At 45.4% G+C, this 23,600-nt stretch overlaps 1 protein-coding gene across 5 annotated transcripts in view; it reads right to left on the reverse strand.

Annotated features, from left to right (window-relative positions):
- Positions 1–8,488: 8,488 nt before the first annotated feature.
- The window catches only part of Asb7 (ankyrin repeat and SOCS box-containing 7), a 56,327-nt gene continuing 41,215 nt past the window's right edge, over positions 8,489–23,600 (reverse strand). For 3 of the 5 annotated variants that reach the window (XM_006229350.5, XM_006229349.5, XM_039085011.2), the window contains one exon: positions 8,489–23,497. In XM_006229350.5, the coding sequence (XP_006229412.1) occupies positions 23,358–23,497 (140 nt within the window). In that variant the 3' untranslated portion in view covers positions 8,489–23,357. The remainder of the gene's footprint in view (positions 23,498–23,600) is intronic. The other 2 variants (XR_010055191.1, NM_001108915.2) reach the window with 2 other exon arrangements.

The following is a 23,600-nucleotide window of genomic DNA, read 5'->3' on the forward strand; positions in this document are numbered from 1 at the left end:
ACGCAAGACCTGAGTTTAGTCCCCACATCCCCAGGACTGGAAACAACAGATACAGTTGCTCAGGAAAGGTACACTTGTGTACATGTGGAGATGGAGCAATGATGTGAAAATCTTATGCTATTGGAACTGCATGAAGATATTCACCGTGCGTGGATCTCATATTTAAAAGCAGGGGAAAGAAAAACAAAGAGAATAAAATAAAGTGAAAGGTTTGTTTTTGTTTTTGTTTTTGTTTTTTTAACTAGAAGTAACATCTGAATCTGGGGAAAGTTTGTTTTAAGCAGAGGCCACTTGCTTCATCACACAATGGAGAAAAGGCCACCACCATGTACCTGGGAAGGAAAAAGAGAGCAAGAGTGCAGTAAAGGTAGAGATACTCAGTGTGGCTGGCACCTTGGATGGAGAAGGAGAGGAGTGCGAGGGTCACTGGGAGGCTCTCTCTGTGTTCCAACTTGGGTGTTGGTGGAAGCTTCGTGCGTGCAAAGTATAATTAGTGAATGAGAAGGCAGAGTGGAAGAGAGGCACATGTGGACCGGTGAGGGGGACTCACAAGTGAGGTAAAAGAAGGCACAGCCTATTCCCTGTTGTTTGCGTGTCCACATCTATTCACTGAGGGCCTGCTACGGTTTAGCATAGGAAGGAGAGAGATGAACAGACGCACACAGAGAAGTAGGTGGTAGACTCACACAGGAAAAGAATAGACAATTAATTGTTTGTGCTTAGCTTTATGTCAACTTGACATGAGCTGGAGCCATTTGGGAAGGGGACATTTCAATGAGAAAACGCCTCCCCAAGCTTAGCCTATAGGCAATTCCATGGTACATTATCTCCATTAATAATTAATGCGGGAGGGTCCAGCTCACCGAGAGCATTGCCACCCCTGGCAAGATGGCCTGGATGGTATAAGAAAGCAAGCCAAGAAAGCTATGAGGAGCAAGCCACTAAGCAGCTCTCCTCCAAGGCTTCTGATTCAGTTCTTGATTGGCGTTTATGCCCAGACTTCCCTCAGTAATAGAACGTGGCCTGAGAGAAAGATGAAGTAAACACTTTCTTACCCAAATTTGTTTTGGTCATGGTATTTTATCACAGCAATAGAAACTCAACTAAGACAACAACATAGATTAAACAGGTAGCCAGTAAATTCAGACAGAAAAAAATAGATTGTAGATACTGATGGGTGGCCGAGAGTAGATACAGATGAAAGGTATACGTCGTTATAGATAGGTAGAAGAGAGATGACAAAGAGACATATTTATCTTCATATAAATATATACGGTGGACACAGAAGGGCACTTATAGCTATCTGGCTATGGGTTGCTCTTTAGATGCATATGTAACATACATGCATGCCATTGTTTTACTTAGGGTTTCTATTTCTGTGATGAAACCAAAAGTAACTTGGGGAGGAAACTTTTATTTCAAGCTTATAGTTCCACACCACAGTCCATCATCAAAGGAAGTCAGGGCAGTAGCTCAAGGCAGGAACCTGGAGGCAAGAAGTGGAGCAGGAGACATGGAGGAGCGCTGAGATGTTTACTGGCTTGGGTCTTTACAGCTAGCCCATCCTCCTTTCTTACTATACCCAGAACCACCAGCTCAGGGATGGTGCCAAAGTGAGCTGAGCCCTCCTACAGCAATCATCAATAAAGAAAACACCCACACATGTTTGCTACAGGCATTCTGATGGAAGCATTTCCTCACGTAAGATGCCCTTTCCCCAGCTTGTGTCAAGTTGCCAGCACAATTGACTCCTAGCCCAGGTGATATGCAAGCCCATCACAGTTAAACTATAACCTCTCTTATCTTCTTATCCCTAAGATGTCCTACTCAAATCAATACCACAATATAAAACATATTCTGAACTTTAAAAATTCCAGTCTTTAAAAATTCAGATTCTTTTAGAAGTTCAGCCTCTTTAAAACATCCCAAAATAGCTCAAATACGCCATTTTTTTTAAAATACTCCAAAGTCCCTTTAAAATACACAAGGTTTCTCTAAGATTACGAAGTCTCTTAATTGTGGGTTTCTGTAAAATTAAAAACAAGTTAGATGCGTTCTTACTCCATAGAAAAGAATTATGGCACAGTCACGTCAGAGCAAAACACCATACGGCTTAGTGTCAGACTGCTGGGATTGCGATTTTCCAAGCTTCACAGGGCTTACCATAGGGTGGACATTATGGGTTCAGACCAGCATCATTCCACAGCTGCTGCTGTTCACAGTGACTGTACATGGTACTGGCGTCTCTGCTGCAACTGGCTTTCCCCCTTCACTATAACCCTTCTCAGGCTCTCTTCAGAGACTTTAACCATGTCCCATGGGGTCAAGCTTCAACTTCTCCCAGTGAGCCATCAATTGTGAGGCTTCAGCTTTAACAGAGACTGCACATTTGCCAATGTGCTCCTGTGGCCTCTCACAAGGCCAAGCATCAGTTGCTCTCTGTGACCCCTTCGTGCCTTCGAAACCGGGACCACTGTAATGACTCTTGTGTATTATCAAGCTCTTCTGCCAGCATGAGATGCAGCCTCGGCCCTGTCTGGACCACAGACAGCTCTGTGTGCTGACTCTGAGGAAACACTTGCCAGAAGGACTTCCACTCAGTCCTTCTAGATGATCAGCATTGATTTTCCCAGGAAAACAAATGTTTTGCTATAGTGGTTCTGGTCTCCTCTTCATCACAGATGACTCTTTAGCCCCAGCTGACCAGAACCATGGATTCAAAATTCAGAGTATAGGATGGCCCACATGGAGTCTTTAAGGGACGCTCGAATTTCCCTCAGAAACGTCACAAGCCAGGCCCCCATCGCCTGCATTGCTCTCAGAGATATCTTCTTAGCTTCTACAGCAGCTCACTAAGCTCTGGGCACTTCCAGCCCAGAACTCAAATGCCTTCACTGTCCTTCCCAAAACGTATGGTCATGTCCTTCACATCTATCTACACTCCCACAAACCTGGTGCCGACTTCTGTCTTGGTATTTCTATTTCTGCAATACAACATTATGACTGAAAGCAACTCAGGAAGGAAAAGGTACTTCAAGTTTATAACTTCCTATGACAGTCCTCATGACAGGAAGTCATGGCAGGAACTCAAGGCAGGAACCCGGAGGCAAGAACTGAAGCAGAGACCAAAACGGAGTGCTGCTGACTGGATTGCTCCCCATGGTTTGCTCAGCCAGCTCTCATATAGCACACAGGAGTACCTACAGAGAGGTGGGCCCTCCCACATCAATCATGAATCAAAGACAAGCCATAGGAACTTGCCCACAGGCGATCTGATAAAAGTGTTCTCAAGATTAAGGTTCCTTCTTCCCAGATGACCCTTGTGTCAGTTTGACACAGAACTAGCCAGCACAGTATACTCCAGGTAACACACACACACACACACACACACACACACACACACACACACACATGCACCCTAAATCAAATACTGTGGGGAAATATGTAAAGAATAAGAGAGTTGGAAGCACAGAGTCTGGCTGACTTTAGGACAGTGGGCCAGGGGACAAGCTCTCTGGGAAGGTGGCCTTAGGGCTGAGATTCAACAACCAGGCAAGGGTGAATTATTATGCATGGGATATGTTCTCTAGCAGAGAATCAGAATGTGCAGAGGTTTCAGGAAGGGGTGCACCAAGTCTGTAGGAATTCAAGAGCTCAGAGCACTCTAGTAACCTGCTACGGGTCAGAGTATTTACACCAATGTCAACACACTGGGTGGGTCAGAAACACTCGATGCATTTTGAGTGGAGTTGTGTTTTTAAAGTCAAAGCTGAATGGTTCTTTAGAAAAGTGGACCAGAACATGATCATGCCCATGAAGGACAGGCTCAATTCTAAACACTGAGCAATTTGTGGGACAAGGGTTGGACCAGACAGAACTGGTGCTGGTTCTGGAAGACAGCCTATGGTGAAAGAGGAGCCCAATCCCAGTTTAAGTAAGGTCTCTAAAGGCCAGGAGGCTGGGGCAGAGGAGACAAGGGATGCTGGAAGGCTCAGGACATGACACACTTCCTCGTGGAAGGCGTCAATCCTGTAACAGAATAGAAGGGTAGATACACCTGTGTCAATACACAATGGCCACAGGAGTAAGTCATGCTTCCAGTGAATTGTCCAAAGCAGTTCAGGCTGAGCTGGAAGTTTAAAGAAACACAGCCAAGGATATCAGTGAGGAATTCTACATCTTGCACGACTGTTTTCATCCATGGAAGGTATCTATTCATTCACCTCTCCATTCACCCATTCCACCTGTCGATTCATCTGTGCATAAAAAAAAAAAACACAAACAAACAAAAAAGAAAACAAAAAAAAACCAGAATTATTGCGTGACTTAAAGTTTTAAAAAATGTTATATGTATGAGGGTTTTGCCCACGTGGATGCGTGGTGCCTGCCAAGGTCAAAAGAGAATATGGGATCACTTGGAGCTGGAGTTCCAGAGGGCTGTGAGCTGCCATATAGGTGCTGGGAATTGAACCTCTCTTCAAGAATGGCATATGCACTTCAAGGCTGAGCCATCTGCAGCCCATTACAAAACATTTTTGTTCACTTTCTAAAAATCCTTTTAGTGTCTTGCTTTTGTTTATTCTCTTTAAAAAGACACAATCTTGCTCTGTTGTTTAACTGCTTGCAACTTGCAATTTTCCTGCTTTAGCCCCAGTGTCCTGGGATTCTAGGTGGGCGCCACCATAGCTGGCTGGAGAAATGACCTTGTTTTGTAAGATCCTTGAGGTTTCCGTTTTAATACAGATGGATGGTGAGCAAGTGCACAGCGGGCAGATTTCATCCAGACAGAAGAAAAGCCTTCCATCCTTAGGAGTGAAACAGGAGCACTGGGCACAAAAGCTGCCCAAGACAAAGTCCCTTTGCAGATGAGACCTCAAGTGTCCAGGGAGGGCCAACTCATTACACACAAGGCTATCACTCAGGCTCCCAGACGTTCCTGAAGCCTCCTGCCTCCAAGGGAACAGCCGTGCCAGCCACAGCAGATTCGAATGCATCCATGTTTATTTAAGAAACACGAGGCAGAAGGCAGAAGAGAAAATAAAGATCTGCAAGTTTCTAACCTCGGCATCCTGTCGGCATCATGGCAAGAATCTGATAGCATTGTGCAGCCATTTAATAAGCCAGGTCAGTACCTCAGGGGGATGACTGATGCTGATTTGCGAATACTACCCTGGTGAATTCCGTGACCACTATACAACAAAAATAATGGGATGGGATGTGACTGGCCTTTGGGCTTCTCACTAGGGACACACATCTGCTGCATGTGGGGGCTACTAAAAACCCTGGAAAAGGGCACTTGGCTGTATCCAGAAAGGAACGAGAAGGCATGTAGGGGAGTGGAGATAACAAGGACACCCTGTATATTTCAAAACGGCTAGAAAAACTTTGAAAGATTTCATCATAAAGACATACTAAGTATCTGAGGAGATAAATACGCTAATCCAGTTCAGACTGGTAATAAATGTATCATACATGCATGCAGGTATGTATCAAAACATGGAACTTCCAAAATATAATTCATGTCAACTTTTAAAAGTTAAGTCCATGGGCATCCAAAATTTGTAAGCTTTTTGAAGCTGGAAACAAAGACACACTAAATAGACTTTTATGTCTGTAGAAAACTAACAAGGCGTGGCATCCCTAAGTGTTCCTGGGCAGCGTTCATCTAAGGAGCCCCTCTAAGGAAGGTGACACACACGTGCTGGTGGATGGGATGCTGGCCAGTGTCCTGGATGAAGGCTCTGACCCCAGAGGCCAAGCGGGGCAAGTCAGGTGACTCGAACTCCTAAAAGGCCCTGTAATTTTCAGGTGACTAAAAGGGGGCAGGGGAGAATCAGTGTGTGAATCACCTCTTAAGTATTTAATTTAATTAGACAAGGAAAATGAGGCTCCTTGGAAATCCATACTCGGCATTAACTCCTGTCACAAAGCGGCCCCAGGTAATTGGTGAAAGTGAAGAGGTGATTTCCAAGGCTGAAGCTCATTTATCACGGCTGCTGCACTTCAACAAAGTGAGGCTTCTGCTGCTAAACCCTGTCCGAGCCACAGGGGCCCGGGAGCATGCATTCCGGGCTTTGCACAAACCACCTCTAATAAGCCATTGTAATAGGGTGAGCACGTGGGGGTGGGGGTTGGGGTGTGTTAACAGATGTGGCTGACCAGATGCTTGCCCCTTGTGCTCTTGTCCTGGAGGCCTGTCCGCTTCCCTTCTGACTTCTTGAAATGTTAGAATCCTACGGTACAAGGTCAATCGCAGAGTCCCTCGCATCTCCTTCTGAACACCAGCCATCAGCAAAGCTGGATTTTAGCCCCAAGACTTCGATACCTGTGTTGTGGACCCTTTCTGTCCTCAGCAAAGGAACCAGAGAGCGGGGTGGTTCTGTGAATGTGGTTGCAGCCTCCCTGGAACTGGTCCTTTCGATTTCTCTTCTTTGCTCTCAGGGTCTGACACTCGGAAGGCAGGCTCCTGATCACAGTCCTCTTCCAGGACCAGCTGTAGCACATGGGCTGCCACTGTGTGGAGAGGGAGGAGTCTCTCAGGTAGTTAAGCAACCTAACAAACAAATCCGAGCTTCTTTCTTCACACAGCCAAGGAGACATTTAATAAGGCCTAGATGTTTGCAACAGGCTGGGCTCTGTGTCGGGACTGAAAACTGAAGGGAAAATAGACCCTGTCCACACAAGTATGATGACTATGCTGGTGAGTGTAGAGTATGTCCCCAGGGCTAATGTGTTCAGTGCCTGGTTCCCAAATAACAGAGCCTCTGGAAGGAATAGGAGGCGGGACCTAACTGGAGGAAGTAGGCTGCTCAGGGTGTGTTCTGGGGTCTGCACCTTGTCCGATATTCCAGTCTCTGCTTCCTCTCTGTCATGAAATCAACAGCTGTCTCTGCCACACCCACTTCATCACAAAGAACAAAACGTTAGAAACCGTGGGCAAAATACACAATTCCTCCTTTTTACTGTTGATTTTGGGTATTTTATCACAGCCACATAAGTTTTCATTTCACGATATTCTGATTCTTTTTCTTTCCCCAGCTTGACACAAACTAAAGTTACTTGGGAAGAGGGACCCCAATTAAAGAATTTTTTTTTCTATCAGATTGGCCAGTGGGTATGTTTGTGGGCCATTTTCTTGATTAATGATTGATGTGGGAGGGGCCAGCCCACTGTGGATGGCACCACCCCTGGGCAAAAGTGGTCATGAATGGGCAAAAGGGGTCAAGAAAGCAGGCTGAGCAAGCCATGGAGAGCAAGGCAGAAAGCAGCACGCCTCTACGGTTTCTACTTCAAGCTCCCACCTGCACATCCTTCAGAGATGGACATTCAGTGTAATTTGTAATACTGTGTAAATTGAAACAAGCCCTCTCCTTCTTGAGCTGCTTTGGCTTGATGTTTTGTTGTGGTTTGCCCTGGAGTTATCTGTATTTTGATGCTAATTCCACTGCCCCAAGGCTGCCTAGTCAGGTGACTTCACCAGAACCTTCTTCCCATTGACTTTGTAAAATACAGGTGAGGGGCAGGTACAGGATAGAAGGGGGTCTGTCATTGGAGGAGAAGGAAGGATGGGTGGGAGAGAAGTTTGAAGGAAGAGGAGGAGACTAGAACAGAGAGGAAGGGAGACAATTGGGAGGTTGAGAAGCCGTGGCAGGACAATGGAGGTTGAAGTAAAGATCTCGCTCTGTGTATTTACAGGTTGTTATCAATGTTCCTAAGGGATGGATGGTATCAGGCTTTGTATGTTTAAGTGGGCAATTATATCGTATCAATTGGATCTAAGATTATTGTGTTGTGTGTTCTTTCATGTGACAATTTTGAGTGTAGAAAAGTGTGCAGCGGCAGGAGACACTGGGCCACCGAGGAGTTGGGATGTGTTTCTGCCAAGATATCTAGCAGATATCTTGGGGCACGGCGGTGGGGACCCAGCGAGGTAAAAGACAACCATACCTTTTATATTTTTTATATTTTTACAACCACAATGTTTATCCCAGCATCAGAAGGTGAACTAGGGGACCAGTGGGTAATGTAAAGATGGAAACTTACAGCACAGCACACACAGCTATGACCTTAATTCCCACATACATTCAACAGTGCAACGGGCCAGGAACTGTCTGTGATCTTCAACTAGCAGGGCAGGGATCTGCCTGTATTTCTCTTTAGGAAATTGTCTCATTGTGCATGTTAGTGGATACATATGGACAAGATACACACACACACACACACACACACACACACACACACACACTATATATATATATATATATATGTATATATATATATATATAAAATATATATATAGGAAAAATATATATTTTTTGCCAACTGTACCTTCTGTATGGGAGGAGCTGGATCTGGTGGGCCAGAAGCCACCCACCCTAACAACAAGGGTTTAGCTGTGTCTAGGCCCTAAGTATCTTGGGTATCTTTGGGTATCTTTCATTCTAAGTTCTGGTTTTTAAATTTTAAGTAAGAATGATCAACTCATCAATTCGCACACATTAAACACACGATTTTCTCATTTATTTATTCACGGTATACCCTAATCACAGCTCCCCTCCTCATAGCCCCCCAGCCCTTCCCCCACCTCCACCTCCCCTTCTCCTCCGAGAAGGGGAGCCCCTCTCACTCCGAGTATCAACCCACCCTGGCACATCATGTCGCTGCAGGACTAGGCTCATCCTCTCCCACTGGGCCAGACGGCCAGACAAGGTAGTCCAGTTCCAGGAATCCTCAGGCAGGCAACTGAGTCAGGGGCAGTCCTTGCTCCAGTTGTTGGGGGACCTGCATGAGGACCAAGATGAACAGTCACTACATATGTGCAGGGGTTGGGGGCTAGGTCCAGCCTCTGCCTGCTCTCAGGTTGGTGGTTCAGTCTCTGGGAGCTCCCAAGGGTCCAGGTTAGTTGATTCTGTTAGTCTTCTTGAGGAGTCCCTTCGGGTTCTTCAATCCTTCCCCCAACTCTTCCACATGACTCCCCAAGTTCTATCTAACGTTTGGCTGTGGGTCTCTGCATCCATTTCCGTCGGCTGCTGGGTGGAACCTCTCAGGGGATGGTTATGCTGTCCTGTCTGTGATCCCTGATAGCTGCAGACCTCTGGAATTGCAGGTAGAGGTGTGGACCAGAGGTGTGGAGCACAGAGAGGATAAGACAGATGGCCCAGGAAAGAGAATGGAGTGGGATTTTTTTTTTTTCAAAGCATGGCAATTACAGCTGAATAAGGAAATAAGGAAAGGTTCTTCATTTTAACAGGGAGATTTCATGCAAAGGTTCTCCTGAGTTGGTGGTTGTCAGGAAGAGCTTCCTCAAGAACCAGCGGCTGTACACCAGGCTATCCACATGTAGCTGACTTGTGTTTTGAAGCAGGAAACACCAATCTAGTCCCCAAGAAGCCCAGGCTGTATCTATGGGCTGGGCCAGGATGTCAGATGCTATAGTTCCCTCTGACAGCACTGGCTTTAGTCAGGTGACTGCAGCACGGTGCTTTCCATCTGCTGCCAACACTGGGAACAGCACTGGCAATGTTTGCCTCTTAGGAACATGCCATTTGGCCGTCTGCTTCCCGGGAGGAGCCAGGGCCTGTACTGGTAGAAGCAGCAAGAGTTTCCTCCCCCTAACTAGACTAGGGCTGTCATTATTGTTTGGCACACATATTTATTTACAAATGACTAAACTAGGCTGAAGAACAATAATATTAGGATAACAGAACTGCATGATACTGGTTTTGTCTGTGTCTGACTTATTAAGTAGTTACAAAAAATAATTGGAGACATAAAGGTGTAGACGTGGAGTCAGCTTGCAATGTGGCAGCAGAGATCTTTGTTAACACAGAGAACTATTCCAGCCTGGCCCACCTTACGTGCGGGCTCTGGGGATCCCTGAAGTCCCATTGTCCACAGCTCACAAGCAAGCATGTAGATAGTTTCTCTAAGTCTCTTAGAGATGGCTGGACCTGACTCTTTTCTCCCCTCTTTACTATGCAAGAGTACAGGTATTCTAATGCATGGATTCAAAGTGTGGTGTCTGGTCACTGATACCTACATCACCCTGAGAGCCCAACTGAAACATGTCCTGGGCCATACCCCAGTGTTGGAACACTGGCCTAGCAAGCATAAGGCACCAGGTTTGATCCCCAGCACCGACAAAACAAAACAACCCAAATCAACAAAGACCTCTATTGGACTTTGCCCTGGGTCTGCTGAAAGTCTAGCGGTTGCTACCAGCAATATTTTAATATTTTGCCAAGGGCTCCACGGTCTACAGCTGGCTCACCTGCACTCCCGTGTACAATCCCCACTCCACTAGGAACTTGGAAGACAGACACCCCTCGGCTGCTTCCCATTCTACTTAGCCAACCCAGTTCTTCCCTCGCTCATTAGTTAAGTCCCTCTAAATGCCACTCATCCCTGTTTTGTCCTTTCAAGGCAGTTGCTCAGAAACGAGGTGAATCTCCCTCTAAGTGTGCCAGGGACTCCTCTGAGGGTCCTGGTTCTATCATTTCCAGGGATATATTCTGATTTGAGTAAAGTGTGAACCTATGAATCCCACAAAGACAGGATTCTGCTCGGCAGGCATTTTTATTACTTCCCGTTAAAACAGAAGGCGATTAAAGCCCTTTTTAATTTAAAACAATTATTAAATGGAGCAGGAAGCAATGGTATCAGCTAATCTCAGGGTAGAGCGCTCTCTCTTTAAGCACCCTAATAGCTTCCTAAACATCAAGAGTTTCATGAAGCTAGCCAAAGTTACTTAATTATAGGCTCTCTGCGTGTTTCTATGAATTCTCAAAGGAATCACGAGGACCCTCGTATAATATAGGGTTTAGAAGTATCATACCAGAGCCCATATACTAGCCCTTTTATCTTACTGCATAAAGGTATCCAGGAGAGGATGCAATGGGGAATTAATCACCCAGGGGAGCCAGCCTGGCTCAGGGATGAGGCAACCAGCTGACCGTGTGAACTCAGTGTTAACATTCCCACCTTGCCTATCCATGGGCCACAGCAGCTCAAGCCGGCTAGCTATGCGCCTCCCCCCTCCTTCCCCACCCAGGGGACCTGGTGAGCCTCTCAAATAGCAGCATCAGCTCATCATCCAGGATACTCTGCCATGCTATTGCATTTCCTCAGAGCTTGAAAGCCCTCTGCAGAGGACAACTGTTATCACACAGGAGTGCAAGAAAACAGGACTGAGAAAGGATGGGGTACCGGAGACAGGTGGTACTGTTGAACAGCAGAATCTGGCCAGGTGTCCTCACCAAACCCTGGCAGGGTGTATATGTGGACAAAGCCCTCCAGCCTCTTCCAATCTCAAGGTCGTCTCCTCCCTACTAGACTGCACTGCAAGATTCTTTGAGGTCTCTTTGAATTTATATACTCTTTCCGTTCCCTAAGACCTCTGTGTCTAAGATGGGACTCGAGGGGAAAATTAACTCGGGAGATGAGAAGAAAGTTTGCCAAGTGTTACAGTTCAAGTCTGAAGCAGTTCCCATCCGCCCCCAGCATGGCGAGCTCTAGGGAGGTAGGGTGGGTGCCTGTAGGAGGTGGAGCCTAGTGGGAGGTCCTCTAGACAAGGGGAATGCACCTTCAAAGGGAATCAAAAGCCCTTGGTTTCTAGTTCTCTATTCTGATTCCCACGCATGGGTGAGTTTTGCTCCCACTGTGGGGTACTTTGCCACAGACTCATAACAACAGGATCAACCAATCAGAGACTGGAACCTCTACAATCTGAGCCCAATGAATATAAGTGTATTTTCAAATTTATGAGTCCATTGTCACAGGGAAAGCTAACACAGGGGGAAATGGAAAGCAAGCATGCTCTGTGTAACACCAAGCCCGAGTGTCAGGGAGATAGGGACATAGAGGCCCCTGTGGCAGGAGATGATGGTGTGCAGCCCACTTTCATCAGAGTCCTTGAGGAGCACAAGCACACACAAGCACCAGGGAGCGGGGCCATGTGGTGTGGAGCATCTCTGTGGGAGCAAGAATAGCTCAGAAACTTACTGAAGCCTTTCTGGTAAGACGGCAGTTGTCAAGAGGGGATAGGAGTCTTGCCTCACTTCTTCTGTGGAGATGATAAAACTATCTCACAGGGGAGGAGGTGAGAAGCCCAGAGAATGTAAAGCCTCCTTTACAGGGAGGAGGGAAGGAGTCCAGAGAACAAGAGAGAATGAATGCAAAATGGTTTTACATTCATGGGCCCAGTCAAGCTCTGGTTCCCTTTGGCTCCTGACCGGCGTCAGGACTGGTATCAGTAAGTAGAGCCATGCTTACTGATATAATACTAAAAGGTATTCACCAAATACCTTTCGCCAGCGACAATAATTAGGGTTGTTTAGTTGTTGGGCAGCAAGGCCCACAGCTGGATAGATCTTGCCTTCCAGAAGCATCTGGATGAGAGATAGAGACAAAACAAATCAGTTTCCTATTTGGAAAGAACTTCAGAGCAATCCTTCCAGCCAGAACTTTCCCAAAGCCACAGCTTGGGCCAAGGCATGGGACGCTGAAGGCCAAGTGTGGTCTGATTAAAGCAAGAAGAACTTGGAGAAATGGCCCAGGGTAGCCCTGGCTCCCATCTTGGGTAGAGGCCTGGTGTCTAGCAGGACAGGGAATAAGAACTAGCAGGTTCCTCGTGAATGAGGTGTCAGTCCCCTCCACCATCTATCTCCTCTGTCTCCCTTTTCTAGAAATGTCGGAGCCCAAATGGCTGCAAACCTGCCTGCCTTCAGATGGCAGCAAATGACGAAGGCTGGGGGTACATCAGCTTCTTAGCTGCCAAGAAGGCCAACAGAAACCAAACCAAACCAAGCCAAATCAAACCAAACAAACCAAAACAAAAAAAAAACAAGTGCAGACTGCACTACATCAGCCTTTTTGTGCAAGCTCCACCTTGAAAACCAGGTACATGAGGCTATCCGATGACAGTCGGTGATCCCCACGCAAAGGGCATGCGCAGTTGGTTCCTCCCAGCAACTGGGATGTTTCTCCTTTTGGCACTTTTAGTGCAGCACTGGGGATATATATGACTCCATCTCAGAATTTTAAATTAAAAGAAAAAAATTTGAGATAAGGTCTTACTATGTAGCTATAGCTGGCCTACATCTTGCAATGTAAACAAACACACAAGGCCTTGACATCACAGCGATCTGTCTGCCTCTATCTCTCAGTTACTAGGGTTAAAGGTGTGTATCACAACACCTGGCTAAAATAAATCTAAAATAATTAAAGAGAGCCACGACAAAGGACAAGACTGTCAGAATAGGCATTTTTTATGGGCCTCAATCAAGGAAGTGTACTGATGAGACCTTATGTTCTATGAACACTTCCCGATACATATGCCATCCTATCATTCCTCTCTGGACAGTGGCTTGGTCTCTATTCCATGGCAAATTCTTGGCACAGGCAAAATCAGAGCTCAATAATTTGTAGAAAACCGATTAATAAAAGATTGGGAGGCCTGGCTTCCAGATGCCCCATTCTACTGGTGAGTACGGCAGGTGAAGAGCCAGAGGTACAGGACCTTAACTGACAGCTATTCATCTCGCCACCACTGTATGCAGGGTTTAATACACACACACACACGCACACACACGCACACACACACATGCACGCACGCACACGCACACACATGCACGCACGCACACACACACACGCACACATACACATGCACGCACACACACACACGCACACACACACACACACATGCACGCACGCACACGCACACACATGCACGCACGCACACACACACACGCACACACACGCACACACACGCACGCACACACACACATACACACACACGTGCACACACACACGCACACACACACACACATGCACGCACGCACACGCACACACATGCACGCACGCATCCATGCACAGCCCCACAGCCCAGCTATGCAATAACAAGCCAACAGAACTATGGAAAGAACTCAAGAGGTGGTGACGGAGAAGGCTCCACTAAGTTCTCGCTCCAGTGCCTTGACAACTGAGTACACTGGAACCTGTAAGGACATCTCCACCAACCTGAGAGCCCAGAGGGACCTGTGAACTGGCAGTCATAGCGTGTACCCTGCACGCTTCAGAGACCAAAGTGCTAGGAAAGCCCAGAGAGGGAGACAGCCGGGGCCAGTGGGCTCTATGGAAGTTCACAGTCACTAGGAGGCCTATTACCTGGAACCGTGACAGAGAAAAAGCCAAACAAAAGGGTAGGAGCCAGGAGGAACAAGGCTAACGTTCACAGGAGTCAGGACTAAATCCACCTGAGATTTGGTGAGGAATGTGGATGCTGTCACCTACCTGGTCCTGTTTTCTTTGTTGAAGAAGTCTAAGAAGCAGTGAATGACCACCACAGCTGAACACAATACAGGAAAATAGTAAAACAGGTAAAGACCCGCCCAGGACACTAAGTGACAAGCTCTTTGATCAGTGACTCAAAGAAAATGGTTTCTTATAAGCATCAGTAGTCAACCAGGAAAACATGGTGTCTGTTCTTTTCCGGTCCTATCTAAGGTGGAAGCTGGCTGTAGATCCTTTAACAGTTCATTAGGTTGTGGTGACCCCCAGCCATAAAATTACTTTTGTTGCTACTTCATAGCTGTAATTCTGCAACTGTTATGAACCTTCACGTAATTATTTTGGGTGATAAGAGTTTGCCAAAGGGGTCAAGACCCGCAGTATGAGCACTGCTCTAGAGGAAGTTGCAAGAGTCCTGCACAGTAAGTCCACAGTCTCCAAGCCCTCTTTAGTCTGAGAAAGAAAAAGGAAACCAAGAAAACTTTGACCCATAACTACCAGCGGAAAGAAGGCAACACCAGGTCAAGATGAGCATCGGGGCAAAGAGCATTCGGTTTGCCAGATAAAATAGGAAATCTCCAGTCGGATCAAGACTGTGTCAGTTGGAGGTTTAGTCTACTCATGACCTAACCTAGTTTCTCTACCTAAACGCAATGTACAGCCACACGCAGCCACTCCACCTGACCTATAAGAGCTGACCACCAAGAAGTAATCACTTCACTCTTCTCAACATGACTTAAACTACATTTTTTTACCAATTGAAAAGTTCCCTAAGGAAAAAAAGAACCCACATAAATCCCCAGAGGTGATGGTTTGCATCTAAACCCCAGCCCTGCAGAGGCAGAGACCAGTGGACCCCAGGGCCTTGCTGTCCAGCCAGTCTAGCCAAAACTTCCAAGTCAAGGTCTAATGAGAGAGCCTGTCTCAATAAGTAAGGTGGACAGTGATAGAGGCCATCCCAGCGCCAATTCTGGCCTGCATGGGTGAGCGTGTCTGCACAGACACTTGTACACACACACACACACACACACACACACACACACACACACACACACCTCCCAATGAGATTTTAAAGATCCTAGAACAAGCCAAGATTATACATTTTCTCTTCTTCCTCTTCCTCCTCTCCCTCCTCCTCCTCCTCCTCTCCCTCCTCCTCTTCCTCCTCTTCCTCTTCCTCCTCCTCCTCTTCATTTTAAATTGAATGGTAGTATTTGGTTTGACCAGCGTCCCTGTGCTGTCTAGTCGCAGGTTCTCAGTCACCCACGCACTGCTGGGGATGGGCTCCATCTTATGGAGAGGGCCTTAAGACAGATCAGATGTTGGTTCATACTCCCACACTTTGTGCCACCATCGCACTGGCAGATCTTGCAGGCAGAGCACCATTCCTGATCCAAGGATTTATGCCTAGCTTGGTGTTTATGTTAACCTTTCGGTAGAACGCAGAGTGCTTTCCTGTGACAGAGATGCCAGAATGTGGCAGTGAGGGTCTACATAGGCTCCAGCTCAACGTCGTCACATCCAATCAGCTGTGGAGGTGCTGTCTTCACTAACAGGGCCTCGCTGTCAACGTTTGTGGAGAGCAGCCTACAGTCTTGGCAGCAGCCTGGGTTGTTTTAGGAATTTCCTATGGGACCCTGTCAGCCAGCAACTCAATTAGATGCAATCCAGCCCAGCGACTGGAAGCTTTTTGGTGACAAGATGGCCCAGTTGAAGCTCTGTCTCCAGAATTATTTGGTGGTTTCAGTTAAATAGCTTTCAATATATGTATATATTTTAAGAAGGTTCTACTGTATTATACTACCCCTAAAATGCCCCTTGATTTTAGCTGTCTCTCCCTATATTCCTTCCTTCATCCTTCCTTCCCTTCCCCTCCCAACTTGATCCCATTCCAGCCCCCATCTTCCCTCCCCTTCTCCCCAAATTCTATTTCCCTTTCCCAGGGAGAGCTGACCGCATCCCCTAGTCCCTTATTCTATCACTGACTTAAGAGCTAACTTCCTCATATAAGCAAATGCATACTACAACTCTCTTTCTAATATACCTCAGTCAGGATGTTTTTTTTTTCTAGTTCCATGTATTCGCCTGTAAATTTCATCATTTCACTTTAAAAAAAGTGGTTTAGCAATAGTCCATTGTGTAGATGCACCACATACTCTCTATCCATTCTTTTGTTGAGGGACATCTAGGTGGTTTCCAGTTTCTGGCTATTATGAATACAGCAACAATGATCGTGGTTGAGCAAGTGCCTCCGTGGTAGCACAAAGCACCCTTTGGGTTTATGCCCGGCAGTGGTATAACAGGATCTTGAGGAAGATCCGATTCCCACCTTCCTGAGGAACTGCCACACTGATTTCTACAATAGATGTACAAGTCTGCACTTCCACCAGAAATGGATGAGTGTTTACTTCACATCCTTGTCAGCATGAGCTGACACTTGTTTTATTGATTGGTTGGTGTAAGAAAAAAAATCTCAGCATATCTTTGATTTGCATTTCCCTGATGGATTAAAAAAAAACCCACATAGCAATAAAATGACTCTGAATAGCATTCTTCTATACTCACTGACCAGTGCCTTGCTCAGCCATCATCAAAGAGGCTTCCTCCTACAGCAGAAGGAAAAGAGACAGAGAGACACAGAGAGATCCACAGCCAGACATCACTCAGAGAATGAGAGACCTGTGAACAGTCAGCCCTAAGAGATGTCTCCATTAAATCCTTCCCCTCAGGGAACTCTGCAGAAAGAAGGGAAAGCCTGGAGGGATCAAGGGCACGAAGAAAGCAAGGCTTTCTAAATCAACAAAGCGCAAGTGAAGTCACTGAGACCGAGGCAGCAGGTGCGGGGGCTGCACCAGGCTTCCAGTGCTGTGTTGTATGGGATTCTAGGTGAGAACGTGTGGATTTCTGCTTCTTATGACTGCTCTAGGGCTCTTTTCCTTCCGTTCTGTCTACTAGCAATGTACTAGTTTGCTTAGTGTTATTATATTTCACAATCCCTTACGAGTCTGTTTGTTTTCTGAGAGACAGAAAGGGGGTAGATTCAGATGGGAGGGGAGGTGGGGGGGAACTGAAGTATTAGAGGGAGAGGAAACCATTATCAGGAGGTAATATGAGAAAAAAATCATAGCTTTACGATGGTGGCATACATCTTTAATACCAGCACTCTGGAGGTAGGGGCAGCCTGAGTTTGAGGCCAGCCAGATCTACAGAGCAAGTTCCCAGGACAGCCAGGGCTAAACAGAGAAACCTTGTCTCAAACAAACAACCAAACAAAAACAAAAACAAAACAAAAAATAACAACAAACCCAAAACAACAACAACAAAAAAAGCAACCAAACCAAAAAAGAAAAAAACCCTTTTAAAATAACTTTCCACAAAAGGAAAACAACCACAGATGCCTATTAGTTGTTTTTAAAGGTCACAACTTACAATAGAAAAATAACTTTTATAGCTTTAAGGATTAAAAGAAATATTTCATGAGTGCATGCCCGTATGTATGTATGTGCACCAAATGAATGCCTGGTATGTGAGGTCAAAAGAGGGCTTCATATCTTTTTAGAACTGGAGCGACAGATGACTGAGGCACCATGTGGGTGCTGGAAACTGAATCCAGGGTCTCTACACCAAGAAGTACTCTTAACTGCTGAGCCCTTTCTCCGGCCCCCAATTTTAATCACACTTCCTACTTCTAATGTATTAAATGTCTTCAGGGTTCAAAACTGGTTTTGCTTAAAGATGCATAGAGAAAAAAAACTCCTCCCCAAACACGTAGGGACACTTGAATAAACGATGTGCAGGCACTTAGGGAAAGAACTTAGTTAGAGAGCAAACATGCCTCCGACGTATTGGGGTTCAGGGGTTTACCATCCCACTGACACTTTCTTGTAAGGCACTCATGACCAGCCTCAGTTTTTCCAAATGTGCTGTGGTCTATGAAGACTACAAGGTGTCCCTAGAGAGTGAGGACTCTTTGACAGAAGCATCTACACTATGGCCTTCAACATGGAACCAGGGATATACAGAAAATGGTTTGCTCCGGTTGGCACCCTCTGTTGCCCTTGGATTACCTAACACTTAACTACTGACTACTACCTACCAGGCAGACGGGGAGTGGCAGCAGTAAGGAATAAAGAGGCATCAGGGTATACCGCAGGAGTTCTCCATCAGTTGCTGTGTTAGTCCAGGGTCGGGCAGAGGATGCTTAACATCTCCATGGGTTTTTAAGGACGATTACCAATGCTGAAGCCAGACATGGAAGCTCACTTCTTTAATCAGACACTCAGCAGGCTAAGACACAAAAACACAAACATGTATAGTGTCATTCCTTCTCGAGTTAAGCTACAGAAAGAGGGGGGTGTGACACAGAGCCTTTCTTTCGTCTTGGACGCCCAACTACATGGTGTGTGGAAATACTTCTTTAATCGAGCAGATGCTATGGTCTACCGATAGCCAGTAAGCCACTTTTGTTCTCTGTCTTTCAGCTGGGAAAACAATACATACCTTACATCATATGGGAGAAGGAATGACCCCAAGATTTCGAGGCAATGGAGCTAGTTTACGAACCTAAGTTCCTTTCTTATAAAGGATTCCAACGGTCCCACTCTTGGCCTTGATTTGCAGCAAAGCCTGGACAAGCATGCAGCAAAGCAGTTAATTCTGGCATATCACTGTCCCATATGAGATACCTCAACACTATCCTTCTTTCCTTCCCTTTAGGACACCATCATCCGTAGGAACCGGAGGTCTCTCTCAGATCAACCTGCACTTACGCTACCGAGGGAGTGCGGACTCTAGGCAGTGCCGTTATCTCCTGCAGGCTGACACACTACCTCAGCTCTGCTGTGCCTGCATTTGCTATTCTGCTTAATGTGCTGTGGTCTATGCCCATGCCAGGGGTTCAAATGAAGACTTCCTCCATAGTTCATCAATACTTACTTCCCAGATAGTGGTGCTATTTGGGGAAGCCTGGGAGGCGATGTGTGGCCTTGTTGGAGGAATTGTCACTGAAGGTGAGCTCCGAGAGCTTGAAGGACTTGACCTACTCCCAGTTTTCTTCAGCTTCTTGCTTGTAGGTGAAGATGTGAGTTGTCAGCTTGTTCTAGCCTCCATACCTGCTGTTCGTCCCCATGGTGGACTTTTATCCCTGTGGAACTGTAAGCCTAAATAAACCCTTCCTTCTGTAAGTCATCCTGGCTACAGAGTTTCATCACAGCTAAGGACCTGTCTTCTTCACTAAGATGTGGCAGACAATGAATCCAACTCATGAAGCCTCTGTGCTGGAGCGATGCACTGAAGACCAAGTTCTCTGCTGGCTGTGTTCACAACGTGTACTCTAAAGGGGGTAGGTGCAGTGGGAGGCAGGGCAGATTAAGGGCTCTGCCTCACCGCCTAGGCTTGAGCCCTGTGTGGGATGTATAGCAGGAGAGAACAGACTCCTGCAGGTTCCTCTGATCAAAAGTAGGTAGGAAAATAAACAAATGTAATACTAAAAAAGAAAATAAATAAAAAGGAGTTAAAGAAATGGCTTGAGGGGTTGGGGATTTAGCTCAGTGGTAGAGCGCTTGCCTAGCAAGCGCAAGGCCCTGGGTTTGGTCCCCAGCTCCGAAAAAAAGAAAAAAAAAAAAAAAAAAAAAGAAAGAAATGGCTTGAAATGTGCAATTGTTTTTTAAATCATTTTCTCACCAAGTTACCAGTGACCTAATGTGCTGATGAAAAATACAACTTTATTCCATTTTACCAAACACCTGGAGTTGTTAAGAAGTTAAGGCAGAGGAGAAAGAAAACACAAATTCACTATTTTTTTTAAACCAGATTTAAGATTTTTTTTTTTTAATTCAAATCGACCCAAAGCAAAACTTACATTACAAAGAAAGAACAGAATATATTATGATACAACACACTGGGAGTTACATGGAAGCTAAATTTGTGGGCAAACGGTCTTGTCCCAACCCCATCCTGGGCTAATGGGTGATTCAGGGGGAAGTTAGAAACTCTTTCGCACGGTCCACTCTGGTGATTAAGCTACGCTTTTCTGGTGTCTTACGAGGGGGGAGTCTGACAGGTCATGCTAGCCTCCCCCATGCTCCAGAAGTGACTCCTGCCACTGCCGGAATGCTGACTTCTCCAGCAGAAACGTCGGTCCAAGCATGACTGATAATGAATTAAAAACAAAACAAAACCAAACAATCAAGTCATCCAAACTAATGAGCAGGGTTATTCTGTAGTAAATAGTTTAGAAATATGGGAATTAAATAATCTAAAAAACCACTCTTAACTCTGCTGTACATTTATAAACACAAATATTTACAAAGAAACACCCTTGTTTTCAAAAGATGAGGTTTGCAGTTCATTAATGATCATATTTTATGAGCTGGTTTCTTTGGTGTATTTGCCAAATGCATTTTATAAAGTTTTAGTAATAGGCTAAATAATAAATTTCAAAACAAGCGCAAAAGAACCAGTGGTGAATTTTGAGTCAAGATTCTGGAAAAGCCAACAGGCTGAGCTTTTGAAAGAGCTGTTTTCTCTCCTCGAGGCCACAGACTGCTCCTTGGATAACCAAATCCAAGTGCAGACCCATGTTCATCACAACCACAATAGCAACTGCACGCACTTCAGTTACCGTCAGATACAGTACATGACTGGGGTTCTAGTGACAAACAAAGGACATTCTCTTAAGCTTCCAGATAAATCAAACCACAAACAATAAATAATGGAATTATACACTTCTTCATTAAATAGAATTTTCAATTCCAGGAAGAGCACTCAGGATTTTTTTTTTTTTTTTTGAAGTCACAGCAGCAAAAAGCACAAAGAATTTGCCTTAATATGATCTTTTTACTTGGGATTCCCTGATTCAATTTCAGTGGCTTAGTTCAGAACCCTCTGAATAGCTGGAAAGTGAATGTCATTTTTAACTTACTAAATACATTAATTTACATGTACGGGTCCTGTGCAACTGGACACTAACATGGCAGCTCACAGTCCAGACTGCAGGCTCCCTCCCACCACTTCCCATGCTGGGCTGGGGTTCTAACAGAAGTTACACTCAAGTAATTTCTGGTCATTCTGTGTCCCTAAGGCTGTTAGTAAGTCTCCAGCCTTGACCTGAGCCCTGAATAAAGAATGAGAACACAGCTCTGTAGCTGTCTTAGAAGGGAAATCTCCATGGAGATAACCTTTCAGACAGGGTCACAACACCCGTCCCTATCCTCTGGGTCCCACACACTCCCTGCTGAAGGAGGCTACGGGCCACATCAGCGAGTCCCTGAATCATCCTGCCGACTTTCAGGAATCCTTGTGCCACTGAGGCACATGCAGATCCTATGTTCTGATGTCACAGTTACTCTGTGGCTAAGAGGAAAACTCTGGGCATGAGTGCAGAGCATTGCTGGCCTGAACTTGGAGAAACCTAATTCTGCTTAATTACACTAAGACTTTACCCTCTATGCCCTCAAACTAGCAATTCTGACAAGAAAGGAGAAGCCCTTATCTTGCAACCTTTTGATAGCAAATTTATTAACAGTTTATAAATATTTAAAAATTTTGTCACAGCACTAAGAATGGCGTGGGGGACTTAAAAAGGCTCTCCTCAAACTAACATAATGTCAAATGAAGCAGTGAGCATGGGTCCATAGGAACATCCCTGGTGCCTACTGCCTACGGGACCTTCCCCCTTGCTACTAACATTTTACTGCATCTGGGTCTTTCTTGCACATACTTGGCCAATCAACCCAGAAAGTAAAATATTTGTCTTGAAGAGCTTTACTGTACTCACCTTCAAAATAGACAGGAAATATCTCATTAGCATATCAGCAATTTGCCAGTCTTATAAAAGGGTGCCCATTAGAGACTTTCCCCTTAAAATATATACGTATACATATTACTAGAAAGGCGAAAAAATCCACCATGAAACCACCCCAAATTATTTAATCATTAAAATAGAATGGCTTAGCAAGAATGTGGGCTATTTCTAGAGAACACTTATTACCAAGATATGAAATTTGTTCCTTAGGGTGAAATAAAACACCAAGCTTAAAATGGAAACTGAGGTGACACTGGTGGCCCGCTGTGGGATGGAGGTGGTGACACTGGTGGCCTGCTGTGGGATGGAGATGGTGGTTACGGCTCTGAGGGGCATGAGAAGACAGCTGAGGAATGGGAAGAGCAAAACCATCCAGAGACTACACCGAGAGAGTTGCACAAGAGGCACCATTTTTTTTTTTTAAAAAACAAAATAAAAAACAAAAACAAAAAACAATACACTGGCTTTAAAAAGTTAATTTCTTTTCCCATTGATTTTTTTTAAAAGCACAATTCAATAAGGGAAAGGGGGGGGAGGGTAGGAGAGGGGGAGAGAGGTTGAAACACAATGTCTCAGGGTAGTGTCTTACAGTTGTTAAAAAAATAATTTACAAATAAGCGCACAGCAAAGGAAGCAGAGGTACTGGGTTTGCTTTTTCATCAGAAAGCTACATTAATTAGAAGGGAAAAGGATTTTTAAACAGCTCATCTGTACTCATTAAAAATGAATGAGGCGACAGCATCACTGCTAGTTTCTTCACAGAGAATTTTCCAGCGTCACCCAGGATCACCAGAGGTGAGCCTGAGACCTCCAAACTTTAAGAGGTGTTCTGTCTACTGGTTCCTAGTACCTTGTTTGCAGTGAAACCAGAGCATCGAAAGGGAAAATTCTCTGCTTCAAACCTGTCTATGTTGTGCATTTAGGAGAAAAGTTTTCTAAATGCAGCATTGTATAGAAAGGCTTGAACCTCATCGACTTGGACCAAGAAACCAAATTAAGACCTTCAAGCATGAGGTGTGTGTGCGTGTGTATGTGCACACACACATACACACACACATGCACACACACACACACATGTGCACACACACACATATATATATAAAGATCCCTCCCCAAAATGAAATCCAAACAAACAAAAACCTAAAAGTGTATACCTGCTTTCTGACTTGAGCACAAATCAGAAATTGCATAGGATATACTCTGTGCGAGGCCCGAGGCCTTTTAAGTGTCTGGAATAACTCTTACTCTCGCTCACAGTCCGGATATATCAGATATCATCAAATTTGTGTTTTAAGTAGTCTTTCATGACCTTGGCAATTGGTAGTTCATCAAGCAGCTTCAGGTTTTGAAGGCCTATACACTGTCGAATTTTAATTCGGCACAGGTCCTGCAGGGTTCTGGGCTGTCCTAAAATGACAGAGAAAAGAAAATGTTACAATGGTACAAAGCATTGGAGAGGGAGGGCCTCTGATGTCAGGGACAGCATGGTCTGAGGAAGGGGCTGCTGTGG

This window comes from Rattus norvegicus, chromosome 1 (assembly GCF_036323735.1).
Source record: "Rattus norvegicus strain BN/NHsdMcwi chromosome 1, GRCr8, whole genome shotgun sequence".
NCBI classification, from domain to species: Eukaryota; Metazoa; Chordata; class Mammalia; order Rodentia; family Muridae; genus Rattus; species Rattus norvegicus.